This window comes from Empidonax traillii, unplaced genomic scaffold (assembly GCF_003031625.1).
Source record: "Empidonax traillii isolate 1590-97213 ecotype Southwest subspecies unplaced genomic scaffold, ASM303162v1 scaffold215:size2007263, whole genome shotgun sequence".
Classification (NCBI taxonomy): Eukaryota; Metazoa; Chordata; class Aves; order Passeriformes; family Tyrannidae; genus Empidonax; species Empidonax traillii.
Window position 1 is genome coordinate 1,699,204 of NW_020955408.1, and position 17,217 is coordinate 1,716,420.

Here is a 17,217-nt window from a genome sequence, read left to right on the forward strand (position 1 = left end):
TGACACACTGCTGCACCTTCAGCAAGAAGGTAGTTGAAAGTAGGAGCATTAAGTGGGAAGGAGGATTTGTTTGCATGCCTGTCTACATCGAGGACCAGTGTTAGAAAACGTTTTTATTAAAAAGGAGAAAAAAAAAAAAAAAAACAGATTGGCAACAGGGCATTGGGGAAAAAAGATAAACTATCAAAATGTTGATTCTAAATGACAATGAAGAAGCCACGTTAAGTCTATTCAGTCCAGCACTTCACTCCAGAGAATAAAGCAAACTGTGTTCCCTGCCGTTCACTGTGGGTCACAATCAGGTACAAAGTAAAGATCTGAATGTCAAAGTAAACAGTTTTGCTGGTTTAGTCCTGTAATTCATGCTACATAATTGTAGCAGGTGCAGCTGCAATTCTTGATATAACTTGTCTTCATTTGATTAGGAAAAAAAATTGCCTAGAAAAGAAGACTTTCTGGCTCTGAAGATCACAATAAAAATTACTCTCTGAGATTTTTGGATAATCAAATTGAAATATGCAGAAATGAGGGATATCTGCTTATTCAGGCAAACCAGCTTATTAGAGCTACTCAAACATTTGGATAAAGCCATCAGGATTTAGCAGATGGTAAAAAGCACACAAAAACCCCACCAGGTTGACAAAAACAAACAAGAAACTGGATGGTTTTAGGAACATTCTGCATTTATTTGGCCCCACAATTCCTAACATTGTAACAAACTCCCAGAGTTTCACTCCTTAAAGTGCTTCAAACTCCATTTATATTATTATTATTGTTTTTAACATTAATGTACATTTCTGTATAAACAACAATCCAAAGATATTTATATTTTTATAAAATTCTTTATATTAATGGATCAAATTTGCTCTCAAGGTGACCAACATTAAGGCAAATTTCCAAAATTAAGGCACTGGAGTTGCTCAAGTTTAGGCTGTTGTGGATGAGAGCAGAATTTGGCCCGGTAGGGTATATACAATTATGTTTTCTGCATATATTTCAAAAGGCACAACAGATTACCTTGGAAATCAATAACATTTAAAAGGGAGTTTATCAAAGCAAATACTTTACGTTTGCTTTGGCACAGTCCACATCCAGAGGATGCATTTGCTCCCTAGCTGTTCAGAATAACCAGCCTGATGACTGGTGGTGTTCAGCAAAAAGGGAATTCACAGCACCAGACACCATTTCCACTTCATCAGACACCATCTGATGTGTGTACAACAACTGTAACAGCAGTTACTTTGCTGGGCACCCATGCAAATTCACTACACCGTGGATCTCTGAAATTCTCCTGACGGAGACGTGTTTGTCATTGATGTTAATACTCCGAAGGCAGCCAAAAAATGGGTCTTTAACTGGAAGCCACGGGGTGTCCAGATTTGCTACAAAAACCAAGGGAGTAAGACCAAGTTAATAAAATGTAAATTATTTTAAAGAACATTAATTACTGCAAGGCTTTTCAAAAGAGGGGGAATAATATAGGACTACATGCATGCATTGGACCTTTGTAAAAAACAAAAACAAAAAACAAAACCAACAACAAAACCAACAAAAATTTTTTACCAAAACAAACAAACAAACAAAACCACACAAAAAACCCCCCAAAACAAACAAAAAACCCCCACAAACACAAAAATACCCCCCAGTAATATTACCTGGAATTTTGCCAAAGTAGAGTGGCTGATACACACGTCTAGGAGGAGAGGGTCGAAGTCCAGTGGTAGAGCTACTCTCTATGCCCACCTCTAGCTGCACAGTGTTCTCCTTCTGAGAGACTGCAAAGGAGCAGGTAAATGAGAACTCTTTCTCAACTCTATTAAAGAATCAACTAGATATGGCACTATTTTTAAATAGCATCTTTCTTGAAATTTAACTCATAGGAAAACCAGGTTTTAATTCAAAGTCAGGCTGACACAGCTAAGTAGTCTGGGGCTTAAGAGAGCCCCCCAAAAAATCTTATGTAAAGCCTTGAATTAACACAAGACATGTATATTGTTCTAAAGAGTATTCTCAAAATAAACGGAAGTGAAATGATTAATAAAATCTGGAGCTGCAGTGCTCTGTGCCCACTAGCTCTTCAAAGCTTCAGAAGAACTGGTATGTACAATTTACCTGCAATGGTATGCCACTGTCCATCAGACAGAGGTTTCTTAGGTGTGACTGATGTCTGGAATTCTCCAGCACCACTATTTCCAGCAGCAATGACCTGTAAAAAAGTTATCTTTTAAGCTACTGTCACAAAGGAAAGGAGCAACAGAAAGAGGTCAGAATTCTCCCTGCTGAATGAGGGAAACATTCCATTTCTGCTGAAATGGAAACAGTCTGTACTTACCTTTCCTCCTTCCATGTAAATAGTCAAGTAGTTGTCTTGCTTGCTTCCAGCATGGAGGAGTATACCTGTTGAACTCCTGGGTCGAATGGTGAATACAATCCTAAAATCCAAGCCCATCAACAAATTACCTATGGAGAAATAAACAGTGGGTAGAGGAATGATCATAGGAGGAGATAATTGGAAAATCACATAAAAATAAATAAAATAATCCATACACATCCACACTTCAGACATAATTCCAGATACCATAATCTCTGCACAGCTTACCAATGGTGATATATCCTCCTTCATTAAAGAAATAAATCCCCGTGTCCATGGAAACGTCCAGACATGGAAGTATGCCATTTTTTTGCAGAGGTGCATTCATAACTTCTCCATTCACCTTAATATTCCTCAGGCAACCCTTGAAACCCTTCATTGGTATATTCTGAAAACATATTTCAAAACATGAATACTAGAGCATTATGGCAATTTTTTAAGTAATAATACTAAACATTAGTTCTTTTGGACTGCTGGACTATAGAAAGCCAATTGGTTCTAAAGGCACCTAAAACCCATCTTGGATGCAGTGAAAAGATATTCCAAAGGTCTAAGAAAAGAGTTTAAAACATGAAAGTAACAGTTGATTTTGAATTAACGTAACTCCTGCTTGTAGAACAGATACTTCCCAATGATGTGTCAAAAAGACAATGCAAGAAGAATTGTGAAATCTCAAGTACCCCCTTCCCTTCCTAAGAGTCTGTTTATTTAAATCTGATTTTATAAAATACGCTGGATCATTAATTGTCCCATTTTTAAACAGAAACCACATATATTTCAGATTAAAATCCAGTTCTACATCCATAATTCTTTAATGAGAAATTTGCTCAATTTGCTCTTTTGCTTCTCTGCAGATTATTGCTTATTCCACTGAGGGAAATATTCTGCAGAATTTCTGGAATTAAAAATGTGACTTTGGTCTTCTCCATTTTTAAAGAATAAAAATGGAAACAGTACACGTTAGTCATCAGTGTCTCAGCAACACATGTTGAAAATATGGGTCCAGATGAAGGCTGTGTGAATAGGTGAGGAAGAAGATCTGTAATGCACAACTGCAAACACCAGTCACAGATGGTGCTCACCTGGTGCTTGGAAATACCCCCCAGAGCTCTTCAGCACAGAAATCCTGCATATTAAACGCTTTCACATGTAATTAGCGCAGCATGGGGAGTGTGTGTGGGTGGATGTGTCAATTATTTACCTGTTTTTTCAGTGATGGCAGCCCTCCCATGTAGATAGGTGGCTTAATGCTGATGGCAGAATTTGTTGTTAATCTTCTGTGCTGGGCCCTAAGACCATCAACCACAAGGCGGACGTTCTTCACATCGGTGCTGAAGACCACCTTTCCAGGGTGCAAACATAACAGAATGAAAAACCCAAAGGCTAATGAAAGCCACTGGAGATTTTCTTTGTCTTTAAATCAGACACCATATTGTTGAAATACTGAAACTGAAAATAACATGCTGGAACCATCAGTCTCAATAAGCTCTCTCAGAGACCTGTCAACCACATGAACTTTCAGGCATAGGAATTAACTTCTGATGACCAAAACTGAGTTTCTTAAATCTTAAAAATTCAATAGGCTGTGCCTGCTGAGTGCTAGTTGTGCTTTCACTACAGTTCCTGTGCCCTACTACTTACAGTGTGCCACTGCCCATCATTGTATTTCATACTGGTTTTGATTTTGATTTGTTTTCCTCCAGAGCCAAGTGAGAAGACAAAATGTCCTTTTGAAATGCGGAGGGCCACATAAGAGTCCTCAGACCTTCCCTCCATGAAGACTATTAATCCTCTTGACGATCGAGTCCGTACATCTACAGAACAATGTAACCTGTAGTGGAAAGTAAGCATATTCAAGTATAGGTCTATTTTGTTAGTTGTTGTATCCTCTCTGTTCTCCACAAAAATGTCAGTGAAATTCCCATTTGTGAAATGCAGAATGGCATTTGAGTGGAATCATGGCATTCTACACTGTCTGCATTTCTGAATGTGAATGAAACTTGACATATTCAGGCTTAGGAATTGGCATCAACGTGTACTGTAACTGTCTACTACATCCCATTCAATCTACTCAGTTTAGGTAAATGTTTGCATAGAAAAAAAAAGCCTGAACCTTTAGAGGCACCCTTTTGATATGGCCCAAGACATAAGCAAGAAGAAAATCCTGACACTTGGCACCCAAAGGTTCAAGCAGCTTTGACAATTCAAGTATTAGGAGAACTGAGAACATTTGTATTACCTGTCTGTAGATAACAATGGAGAAAACATGTAGGATATGAAACTGTTGGGGATGCTTCCAAGGAGATATGCTTCACTGCTGCCATGTGACTGAGTTGGTATAGTGTGGTTTTGCATGTTAGCAGCTTTCAAATAATCAAGGTATTTTTCATTCTGTTCATGTAAGACAGAATTGAAACATTTACAATGCATGCATATTAATAGAAACATTTCAATCAAGACATTTAAGAGTTCCCACCTGAGGCAGTCAACAGACTTCTCTGAATGACAGAAAAGCTGTTTTCATTCTGGATAGGTGTGGGTTTGGCACGAAACTCCAACACAGTAAGAACTTGCTTCCAACGTAAGATGGAAGGGAAATAAGAACGTCCGAATCTCAGTTCTACAAATGATGGCTGTGCAGACAAAGCCTTGGCAGCAATATGGAGTGAAGGTGACAGTAACAATAAGCATACCTTGAGCATCTTAAACCTGAGAGGATTTTCAAATTCCTTCAGCAGCATTGGTTCAAGGTTCTCATATTTGTGGCAAGCTCCAAGGGATACACCAGACTTGCCAGTATAATTCACAAGATTTTGAACCTCAGGGAGCTGACCTGTCCTGTAGTGATGAAAGCAGAAAGTGTTGTGAGACAGCATTCCTTTTCTTTAGCGTAATCAACAATATATTGTAAAACTGTGTTCTGTACAAAACAGATTTCCCAGTGATTCAATGTTAAAGTACTGATTTTTATTTTTCAAAGAAAAATCTGTGTCCAATGCTGTAAAAAACTGCTCATATTTGTCATGGTTCTGCCCATTTATTTTTGGCTATGGAAAAATTCCAATGTTTTTATTCTCATATATTCTAAATAAAGTATTTTTTGCTGAAAGCTATCCATTTAAAAGACCCAAACAAATACTGCCATTAAAAAAAAGAGAAAAAAATGACAGTGGCTTTATTAAATAAGATTATGGATCAGTCTATAAAACTTTGCTGGTTATTAATCAAAACCAGTAGCGGATCAAGAAAAAATGGCAACATCAGGTTCTGCTCAGTCAGTGATTCACTCTCTCTTAAATAAGATATTCTAAAGAGTTTTGTCAAGGGGCAAAAGCCCATCACAGCTTCATATGCAGCTTTAGCATTAGAGCCAAATTATCAGAAAGACTGTTGAAATCAATTTCCCGTGTGTATAAAGAATAATATTATGTAATACTATAATTTTTTAAGTTGCACACAGCATCTTTAATCAGTAAATTACAAAACACTTTACAACAAGAAAAGGCAATGAAGTTCGCTGCCCACGGTTTTCTATGAGAAGAGCGGTAGAGTTGGGGGTGAAAACTGAACTCCTTCAATGCTGGTTGTTCTCTATTCACTTAATCGGACTGGCTACAGTATTAATTCTCCATCTATTTTTTTTTACTAAAAGCAATTTACCAAATTTGTTTTCTGATGGGGAGGTTAATACGCAGATTACTTCGTTGTCTTGCAGTGCTTTAAATGAAGACATAACTTGAGCAACCTGGTCTAGTGGAAGGTGTCCCTGCCTATTTCAGGAGGTATGGAACCAGATGATCTTTAAAGGTCCCTTCCAACCCAAACCATTTTTTGAAAACTCTACACATGTATAAATACTCAGCAAAACTTAGCTAACACTAAGTCCCACTGGGACATCACTTACGTGCCAAGGAAAGCTTTTCTTCTAGAAATATATTTACTCCTATTTTTTTCTCCTAAATTTTGCCTGTAAGATGTCTCTAATAACCAGACAAACACGTGAAGAAAAGAAACAAACTAAATCAGGCACATGATTTCTATACATAATGCTCTCATTTGTTTGTGTAACTGTTTTGGTTCTGTCAGCAGCTTTGCTCCTTTCATTACCTGCCTCCCTGGGGAGCCATAACAATACAATCTAGCAGATCTCTTTGGATGCCTTTTTGGGACATTTCCAATTCACTATGTAGAATTCCCTCTTTGGTTAACAGACTACTAAACAGGTATGATTCAGACTGAAATTCCTTTACATCTGAATAGCAGATTAATTACAACTTGATACCATGTATAATATAACTGAATATATGAGGGCAGGAAAGCTATGAATTCATGAAGGCTTCACACATGTAGAAGAAAAGCATTTTAACAAAAAGTGATTTTAATATGATTGAAGAAGAAGAACAGGACAAAATGCATGAAACAAAATTCCTTCTAGGTCAAATACCTTTTTATAAAGATGTTTGAGATGCAACCTTCAAAACTATCTCCACCAAATTTTATAGGTCTGTTTGACCCCTGGGATGCCCTGGAAGAGTCAACTGATTCTGATTTTGACTCATCATCAACCAGCAGATGTACTCTGAAACAAAGTGAATCAAAATAAGTATGGAATATAAAGAAATTGTTATGAAACAAAATGAAATATATATAGAAAAAAACTATTTGACAGATGTGTTTTCTTGTTACATTTTAATTATGCTAGAGCTTCATTAGCTTACTTCTGGGATTTTTTCAGTATGTTCTCACTGACTGCAGTGAAACTGCTCTGCTTTTCCATACTAGATACTGCACAAGAGTTGAATCTCATACTTCAGTCCTACAGTGAAATCCTGGTCCAACTGAAATTCATGAAAAAACTGTCATTGACATCTCTGGAACAGGATTCAATTCTTTGTGTCTAAATGGTGCACCTGACCTGTGAGCAACAGCTACTACAGACATATCAAGTTATAATCACCCAAAGTTATAGCCAACCATTTAAAACTTTCCACTTCAACTAACACATCTGTAATTTCATGTGTTCCACAGAAATCAATATAATTCAGGAACTTTTCAGTACATTGTCTCTGATATCTGTGTGGAAGACCACTGATGAAAAAACAGACACAACATTTGCTTCTTCCCCGGTCATTTAACCACCTATGTTACAGTGGTAAAGGTTATGGGAAGGGGAAAAGCTCCAAAGCCTCCAAAGCTCCAGCTAGACAAGCAGTGAAAACTCACACAACCTATAAAAGATGCATAATGGGGTACAGCTGAAACAGCTGTCCATACAGGTACTAAAATGTACCTTTACAGACCAAAAATCTCCTTTTCCTTCCTTATTTAAGTATCCTTTCCTAGCAGAGGCCATGTTTAGATATTTATTGAAAGAACGTGTCCCACAAAATTTGAATCTTCTTTCTCCAACCACAACATACAGAATCAGATGAAGAACTGGACTCACGTGTTGTCCGTTTTTATTACTGTCACATAATGCATTGACCCATCCTCGTATTTCTTGTCCAGTTTGATTTCCTTCTCTCGCATCTTTGCAGTTACAGAGCCAGGTCTCAGAAAGATGGTAAGAACATCAGGCTATAAAAGAATCCCAGAAAATCATCAGCCAAATACAAGAGCCTTTAGTTCTTGCTACTGCCATTAATTAATGCAGTTCTCAGTGGCTGCTTGTAAGAAACAAATTTTCCTAAAATTTCCTAAAATTTCCTAAAATCTGCATTCTCAGTCATCCAGTATGAGATGTTACGCCACATTCTGCACAATTAGCACAGTTTCTGTTTTAAAATACCTCTGCACTCTGAGTACCAAACAGTTAGTTAAAATACTTGTTTATTTTTACAAAAAGCAGAGGAGTCAGTTCTCCCCTTCTCAAATGCCTGGTTTGCATTCATTTTTTAACACCTCCAGCCAGCAAGAATGGGGTTCTGCTTGAACATCCCTGCTTTCTGAGGGATCATAGCCAAAATCAACCCCTTTTCTCTGCATATTTGATCATGAAAACCTTTCTGTGTGGGCAGAATGACTGTTTTTCCTGAGAAAATTTCCAGCCAACTGTATTAGGCAATAGTTTTCTTACTGGGATGGCGGTGTTAGGTGCATGAGCTTGTCTGCAGAAGGCTCAAGTTCAAAGCTCAGTTACTTATCAAACTACTTGCTGGCTGAGTGAAGAAACTGCCAGGATGCATTTGTTTAGCCTATGACACTCAAGATGCCATGCTCAAAAGGTGATTATAATCACCATTTCTTGCCTTAAAATACAGAAATATACATGAGACTTAGAACACAAACTGACAAGACTAATTCAGAGATAAAACCAATCACATACGCAAAGCTGAACAAGTTTCATACCCGTAGATTGTAATTTAGGAGTGTTCCAGTCGAAGACATGGTCTGAAAGCCAAAGCCAACTTGGAAATCCTTGGGATATGGGAAATCTGTTGCACTCAGACTCAGTGTTCCCTCTGTGGAGAAAGCTGCAGATCTGACAAGCTGAAAGAGAGAAAAATCATGCTTTCAGTGATTTTCCTTTTAATCAGAAGAAATGGAAACATGAGACAACAGCTGCCCCACTCAACATAATTGTGACCGACTCCAGTCAAAACCCAGCACAAGGCAAACCACGAGCACCATTATTTCAGTACAGAACAGACTGACTGAATTGGCATTAATAGTATTAACTATGATCTGAGAAATTCTAAAGGGAGATGAGACTTACTGAGTATAATGAACTGTTCATCTCTAGGTACTCTGGCTTTGAAAATTTTCACACTTGGGGACACAAAAGAGAGTGGCTATGGAGCTGTGTAGATGAGCTACATAACTGAAACTGTGTGAGTCATAAGACAGAATATACCTGTGCCTTTTGACACAAGACAGGTTTTAATACTTGAGAAGTTGCACAGATACAAAGAATGAAGGTCAGATCCTCTGCACGGGGAAATTGCTCTGTAAAAGGTTTAGATGCCACTAAGGGAAAGCAAAGAAGCACAAACTTACAGTGCAAGGCCATAGTAAAAATGGGCAAATGAGATAATGCACCATGTAAGCAGCAGTGAGGAGAAGCAGAAGGATAATTTTGATCTCTCCATACAGCACTGATCAAACCAGCACCGAAATGTCACACTGTCCCATATCAAAAACATAAGGGCAAAACTCAAGGGTGCACAGAAAATAATTACAAAACAACCAGATGAGTGGAGCAATAGCCTTACAGTGTGAGACTTCAGCAGAAGTAGTCTGTTAAGATCTTTCAAGAAAAAAGGTTGAGAAGTCATTTAATTAGGAAGCATAAACACCTTGATGAGAGGAAAGATCCAGAATAGTATTAAGTAATTAAGTATTCCAGACTAATCAATAACAGCAAATAGAAGCCAATAAGCTTACGTGGTAAATATGAATTCTTAACTGTAAACAGTATTAAACAGTATTCTTCTGCACCTTCATACTCAGCCTATGTTCTTTCATTGCAGTCACATGTTAACCAAATATAATTTTTGACCTAATTAAAACATAATGGTCCAGGATTTACAGGCAAACCAGACTCTGTGAACTCAAGGAGAAGTTTTTAAGGAACTTTTTTAATTACCTTCCAGTCATCTGAACATTTCTTGCTGACACCAAAAGTCTCGTCAAAAATAACAGATGCAGTGGCTGGGTTTTTCACATTCTTCATGCAGCCCCGGAATGGAGGTGTGGATATATTAAAGCTGGTTCCAGAGAGAGGAAGGAAAAAGAGTTCAGTAGCCTAGCATTTCAAAGTACACCACTACAGTAGCCTATAAATGCTGACAATATAAGAAACAGAAAACCAGCACAAGAGCAAGCTTTCTTGTGTACACACACTTCATGCTGATCAAACCCATTCTTCAGGATACACTCCAACAAAGATCTCACCCTTAGCCAAAAATCACAGATTATGATCACGTATTATACACTTGTTCTTTTTATGTCACATAAGATACCTGCCTGAGTATGTAAGAAATTGTTTAAGGACAGAGTTTAGATGGAGTTTCCATACAAAGCCTGTGCATTACAGTCTTTTTTACTCACCGTTCCCGTAGAAAAGGTGGAATTCCACCTAGGTAATACTCCGTGAAATTGAAGACATGTATGTTGGCTTTAATATCAGGACTGACATAAACAATATTCCTTTTTCTGTCAAACACCAAATTAATCTGAAATATGTGAATAATGAGAATTACTTCACTTGGCAGAAACAAAAATAATTTAGCAGATTAAAAGTACTCTCATGGAGCGGAACTCAATGGTGGTTCCCCCCCTGCCCCTTGTTTACTAGTGTTTAAATCCAGGATAACTGCAGTAGTTCAAAGGTATTTTGCAAAATTTGGGTATTTAGCCAAAGCAAATGCCTAAGGAAAACGCCCTACTATCTAAATACAAGGCGAGGTTTTATTTTCCTCAGAAAGACTGCCCTAAAAACACACCTCATCTAAGATTCAGGTATTGTCTTCTGTTTGCAGCTGAAAATTCAGAAGCTGCTGTCAGATACAAGGACTAAGTCAGTCAGTTGGCTGGAGGTAACTTGACCCAATAGGGCATGAAAGTTCCTTCCAGTAGTCCCTGCATTTACACTATTTAGTTGGAAATGTATTAAGGGGAAAACGGAGAATAATTCAACATGGAAATCAAAGGTTTTTAGAAATGTCTTTATGATTTTACTAAGGTAGCACTACAAAAAAGCTGGACTGAAGCTAAGGAGACAAGCAACAACAAAAAGACTACAAAAGAGTAATCCCTATAAAAATCAGCCCACCCTGAAGAAATAAATCCTTAGGTGGTGAAAACACTAATCTAAGTATTAAACTAATATCAATAATTGCAATGTACACAGCATTTCTCTGACAAAGTTTTTTCTTTGGTGGTTTTACTGTTAAAATTGAACTTATTCACAGTAAAGCATGGCAAGAGAAAGATTAATTTTCACATGTCCAAACTAATCCCTAAGTGACTAGATTTCCTCACAAAAAAACTCCACAACTAATCATTACAACAGGATATTTAGTTTCACCTAATCGGCATTTTCATAAATAATGATCACTCGTTTCTTTAAAATTACATACTTGTTTATATATTCCATCATTCACAGTTGCTTTGGTTTCTATTTCTTTTGGAGGTTCAGAGTCAACTTTGTATCTAAAAACTGTGTGACCATTTTTAATTAGTGCGCTGATGAACTGATCCTGCAATGAAAAGAACACCAACACAATTAAGGCGCAACAAATTCATATGTACTTCACTGTCATGAATAATTTTAATGAAGGTATCTAGTTTCTTCAAGAAAGATTTTTGGGGAAAGGATAAAACAAAGCGGACTAAAACTTACACTAATCAACCACAATTACTTTAAACTATTATAAACAGATCTCATATCAGCCCCCAGGTATTCTTCAAATACTTCAAATCTAAAGGACTTCGAGTCATTTCAAGATGTCTACTGAAACCGAAAATTATCCAGAACATGTCACAGTGATTGCAATATGCCCACAACAGTACTAGATAAGTAGCATCACTGCCTTTTTGAGCACTTTTACAGGTGTAAGTCACCAAGTCACCTTCTATATTCTTCCTTTTTCTGTTTCCACACACATCTAGATTTGGGAAGAATGCACTTCCAATATTGTTGGATTTCAGTATTCCAACATAGGTTTGATTCCAACATAGGTTTGATTCCAACTACATTCCTCCTTTCCTGCCCCCGTTCTGAATTCTCTGCATGGCCTAATGGAACAGCTATTTGAAATGATTTTTTTTTTCTCAGCTTTGACAAAGTGAATATTCAGCAGCCATTGTGGAATCATAGAATACCTCAGGTTGGAAGGCACCATAAGGATGATCAAGTCCAACTCCCTGTTCCTTGCATAATTATCAAAAACTAAACCATGTGACATTAAACATACAGCAGAATCTACTAACTTTCCTCATAGAAAAAAATCACACTTTTAAGACATTTCCTTACAGTTATTACTAAATCTAACATGTTCTTGAATAAGCAAGATTTTTAAAAACATTCTCTGACCACAAAACAGACAGAAGCATTCCACACATTACCTCATGTGCTGCAAAAAACACAACGCCTTCATCTGCAGTAGTTTCAATTGTCTGCTCGTACCGTACTCGGTCAGCACTTCTTTGTTTTGCTGTGACACGGGCATAACCAGTGCCCTCAAAATAGCTTTGGTCAGTCTCTTCTTTATACCTGTAATAATTCAATGTCACAGGTGAGCAGAAACTACTACCTCGTGGACTTACTGCCATTGCAGTTTTAAAAAAGCTTAAGTTAAAGCATTTGGTATAGGGCCAAATTCTGATCAAGCTCAAGCAGAGAGAAAACCTTCCACTGCCTTCTATCAGACTTACATCTGGTCTTTAGAAAGGAAATCATTAGTGACTGACTTTTTGAACTTAATGCAATGTTTAGTTTATAAAGGAGCTGAACCCATTAGTCCACAAATTGTGTCTGGATTTTATAACACCTAAGTTTAAACAGACAGCAATTGCCATAAATGTGAATCGTGCCATCACTAAGAATTTTCTCTGAGAAATGTAATAATGATCAAGAATTAGAAAAAAAAATCACCAGTTTAGCTACAGTGGTTATTCATCTGGATGAAAAAAGACAAGAATACATAATGATAAAATCACAGAACTGCACAACACTTCTATGTTTATATCAATACCTTCTGCAGGGTTGCACTTCAGTGGTATCGAGATTAAATGTCCTCTTGAAGTTGTAAAGGCTGATAATTTGCTCATTTAGGCTGTTTAATTCAATGCAGCCTTCATAATTAGGATAGTCAAGATTACGTGGAGGCTGCAAAATAGCATCATCGAAAACATTCCATTAATATCAGCTGATAAAATTTTACATTGACATCTAACTGCTAAGACCTACTGCAAATATTATTAAGACAAAGAATATGACAATCTAACTATATATTAAAAAAATTATAAACTTGTATATAATCTCCAAACCATCTGATACCACCCCAGGAATACTGCAGCCCAATTTAAAGTGGAGTCACATGGATGCATTGGGAACGGTACTTAGCAGGGCTGGACAGGTTTCATGCTTTATTCATGCTCCCTGCTTTGAGTTTAGCATGCTACAAGCCAGGCAGATTCTGTAGAAAGTGGCATCTCCTTGCATCCCATCTATTCCTACTGGATAAACTTTTACACATGCTTTGAAAGACTGCTGGTTCCAATCTTTACCTGTAAGAACAACAGAATGATTAACACAAAATCTCTTTAAAATATTAAGAAACTCTTTGTACCCTAAAATCTGCGGGGTATCCCCCAACATAAAAGACAACAGTGCTGGGATCAAGGTTTAGGAGAGTGTCACTGCCTCCACTGCTTGCACTCAGAGGGCTTTCTTGCTCTGGAGAAATTGATGTTGCTGCTCTGATGTAATTCAGCTTTGCATACTGGTAAATCCTAAAACCGAAACAGAGAGGCAGAATATCACATCACACTAAAAAAAACACAAAAATCATTCTTAGCAGGATTTTGAGAAGATTTTTATGCACTGTGGATCTTATACCTTTCAAACTTAACTTGATCCATAACAGCTTCCTCAGTTTCACTTTCAGTCACCAATGACTTTACTCTTATTTCTCCATCACCACTTCCCAGGTTATACACACAAGTAAGGTGACCATCTTTCACAGCCATACCAATATAGTCCTTGGAGGCCTAAAAATAGAAAAGCAAATAATAATTAATAAATGATTAATGTTAATGAAGGCAAAATACAGCAGCACTTCCTCAGAGACATCATCATACTGTGCATGAGTCATATGAAATCCACCTACCTAATGATGAGAATTAAGTTTATCAGTTCTGGGAAGAAAAAATGGTAATATTATATGCTGCACTGATTCAATAAATATAGTTACAAATTAATGGGAAAGTCATGTGTGGCTTTTTATTTTTGTAATCATAACAGCTAAAATAATTTTTAAAATCTCCCAGATAAAGCCATGAAAACATAACACCTTTACTAAAAGCTAGACTCAACATCTGTGAAACAAAAAAGATGTTCAGAACAAGTTTCAGTGAAGGACAGTGTTTCCTGCTGAGGTGACTGGGAGCAAGTCATTTTCCAAAGAAATTCATACTATGTTTCTTCAACATATCATATTTCAAAAGTAAAAAATTAAAATGCTGTCAACAGATATCCTGGCCAGATATTCAGGGGATAAACAGGTGAAATCCAGTGTAGAACAACTACCTTTAAACATCTTTCTGTGTATCATGAGATTAAGTACAGATACAGCTACTGCCAAATATTAAGACTTAAAAATGCATTTAGGAACTGAATGCAGAAAATTTTTAAAATGTTTGATGGTGATGGAGCAAGCCTGAATGCACAAGCAGGTCTGCATTATTCTGCATATTCAGAAGAGAAAGAAATTAAGAGCCAAAGGGCTGAATTTTCAGACTGAAATTATCACTTCTTAACCAACGGAGAAATGCACAGTGACTTATACTGTGAAAAGAGTCAAAGCTCTGAGCCAGGAGTTGGGCAGGAGATGGAATCCATGACAAAGAGGTAACTTGCAAAGGAGCAAAACAGCAAAGAATCAAAGGGCCGAGCAGTCAGCCCCACAACAAGTTACTTTGCCAGTGAAGGAATCAACAAAACACTTCTACTGCCACATATCAGCAATTATAAAGAAATAAGCCAAGAGGAGCTATAAACTTCAGTCAAAATAGATCACTTCCCATCCGTTTCTCAAAACGTGATGTATGTTCTAAAAATCAGATTAAATATCAAAATATACCTACATCTTTACTACCCAGGTACAGTACAAACTTATTTGATGCCCTTTCAGGAGCATCTAATCTTTTCTGAGGTCTTTGGAGAAACAAAGAAAGTGAAGTATAGCCTTTCAGATCTTCAAGGTTGCTTGGAGGTCGAACCTCTACGCCGGAACTACCATTGAACCTCATAGGAATAGCAACCTGTTAAGAAAAACGAAATTCAATACATTATAATTATCTCTTTCTACTAATTCTACTTACTTCCCTGTTGTGTTTAATTGCAAAGAAACCTATTACACATCCTAGCCATGTTTCAGCCACCAATTACTAGAGATTTGAACTCTGATCCTACCAAACAATATAATTAGGAAACAGACTGGATAATACAGTAATCTGTATTATCAATACTCACTTAACACAGCACTTTTTTATTCCAGACATCAATTAACCAGAAGGATGTGCCCTGCAGCTCCAAAGAGCAAGCCTATAAATTATTTAGATGTCTACATACACATCCTGATGCTTCACTTAGATGGACTTGACTGTCAGTGGGGAATTATAACGCACCTCTGATACTGTAAAGACGTGTCCAATTACAGCTATTTGCACCGTGATCCCTGATTCCTCTTATTCACTGTAACTGAGGTTATTTGTGATGATCTCAGAGATGCTTCTCAGGGATGAGACCACACTATCCCTTCAGCAACTACAGTAGTTACTTAAATGGAGAAAGAACAGTCCAGTAAGAAGATGCTAGTAGCCAATTTCTAACATCTTGGAACAGCTGAAGAAATGAGAGCATAGAGCTGCCCAACTTTTTTAGCTGTGTCAATGCTCAACTGGCCACATGTGGGTGGAGAGCCCTGCCCCTAAGCTGCAGATCCAACTCTATCCCTGCTGCCAAAACAACAGCAATGTACCTTGGGAGGCAAGAGGCTGTTGTACAAATAAGTATTGCAGAGATGCCCTGGGAAAAAACCTAATGGGAGAAAGGCGTAGCAGGACGATACTGCATCCACTCCTTCTAATGTACAAATTATTATGCTTCCCTTCATCACAGTTACTTTAAATCCTGGGTGGTGCTGTTGAATTAAATTTATGTCTGGTCTTTCACACACATTTAAACAAAATTATTTAGAAAGAGAAAGAGGAGCAAAAGTACTGTTGTGTGTCCAAAACACTGAGGTCAAGAATGATTGCAATGCTCATGACAGACCTTATTTGCAGCATCTCTTGCCTGCTGAATCAGCTCTCTTATGCGATTTATGTTCTCAGAGATGTTGCTTATTGGCATCAGCTGTTGGTTGATACTCCGGATCTTGCTGAAAAGGTCTGGAAGTTGGTTTGTCAAATTTTTCACTGCAGTGAAAGAAAAAAATAATTGATGCCAAAAACGAAGAGGAAAACAAAATGCAAAAATTCCTTATTGCTACACAATTACAGAAACACAGGGGACAGAATGATGACTGAACTGTTTTCACAACAATATTAGGAAGCTCTCACTAAAACCAGGAGTTTATACAGATGCTGTTGTACTCCTGAAATTTGTGGCCAAAGGTATTTGCAGAAGCAGTCAGAATCAGCACTTTCAAAAATGTCTTCGATAAAAGTCCAGAAAAAAAATATTAAGTAGAACAGCAATGTGGTCTCTAACATTATTATGCAGTGACTGTGGATGCTATGGGAGGATGAGGATAAAGGACAGCAGACAGGAGTCAGGCTTACGTGCATTTCCAGCATAGCATCTCCTGCTGCCACTGTCAGAGAGTGAATACTGGGGCGAGCACACTGCTGGCCTGACTGAACAGGGCATGTCTTATATTCTTGTGTCAAGGTTGCTAGACAGCACGATTTAGCCATGAGCCTTACAGTATCTGGGCACATTTATTTCAGCAGAAAATAGTACGAGAATTTCCATTATAACAGGAAACAATTTTTCATCTCCTGTGATTACAAAAAAACCCAAACTAAAAAACTCACCCTGAAAGGATCTGCAGACTGCAACCCTAAGGCAAATAAAATGAAATACAGACCTATCATTTTTCTAAGTATTACTTATA

The 17,217-nt window shown here is 37.5% G+C and overlaps 1 protein-coding gene across 1 annotated transcript in view; it reads right to left on the reverse strand.

The window, feature by feature from the left end:
* Positions 1 to 653: 653 nt before the first annotated feature.
* LAMA3 (laminin subunit alpha 3) overlaps positions 654 to 17,217 on the reverse strand; it is a 112,309-nt gene continuing 95,745 nt past the window's right edge. Inside the window, exons 57-77 of the mRNA XM_027887546.1 lie at positions 16,374 to 16,516; positions 15,182 to 15,358; positions 13,935 to 14,086; positions 13,666 to 13,828; positions 13,069 to 13,202; positions 12,440 to 12,587; positions 11,452 to 11,571; positions 10,421 to 10,545; positions 9,957 to 10,077; positions 8,720 to 8,860; positions 7,818 to 7,948; positions 6,816 to 6,950; positions 5,065 to 5,209; positions 4,611 to 4,762; positions 4,013 to 4,202; positions 3,573 to 3,713; positions 2,600 to 2,759; positions 2,333 to 2,460; positions 2,113 to 2,206; positions 1,656 to 1,775; positions 654 to 1,382 (exon numbers count right to left, since the gene is read on the reverse strand). Coding sequence (XP_027743347.1) covers positions 1,237 to 1,382; positions 1,656 to 1,775; positions 2,113 to 2,206; positions 2,333 to 2,460; positions 2,600 to 2,759; positions 3,573 to 3,713; positions 4,013 to 4,202; positions 4,611 to 4,762; positions 5,065 to 5,209; positions 6,816 to 6,950; positions 7,818 to 7,948; positions 8,720 to 8,860; positions 9,957 to 10,077; positions 10,421 to 10,545; positions 11,452 to 11,571; positions 12,440 to 12,587; positions 13,069 to 13,202; positions 13,666 to 13,828; positions 13,935 to 14,086; positions 15,182 to 15,358; positions 16,374 to 16,516 — 2,966 coding nt within the window. The 3' untranslated portion in view covers positions 654 to 1,236. The remainder of the gene's footprint in view (positions 1,383 to 1,655; positions 1,776 to 2,112; positions 2,207 to 2,332; positions 2,461 to 2,599; positions 2,760 to 3,572; positions 3,714 to 4,012; positions 4,203 to 4,610; positions 4,763 to 5,064; positions 5,210 to 6,815; positions 6,951 to 7,817; positions 7,949 to 8,719; positions 8,861 to 9,956; positions 10,078 to 10,420; positions 10,546 to 11,451; positions 11,572 to 12,439; positions 12,588 to 13,068; positions 13,203 to 13,665; positions 13,829 to 13,934; positions 14,087 to 15,181; positions 15,359 to 16,373; positions 16,517 to 17,217) is intronic.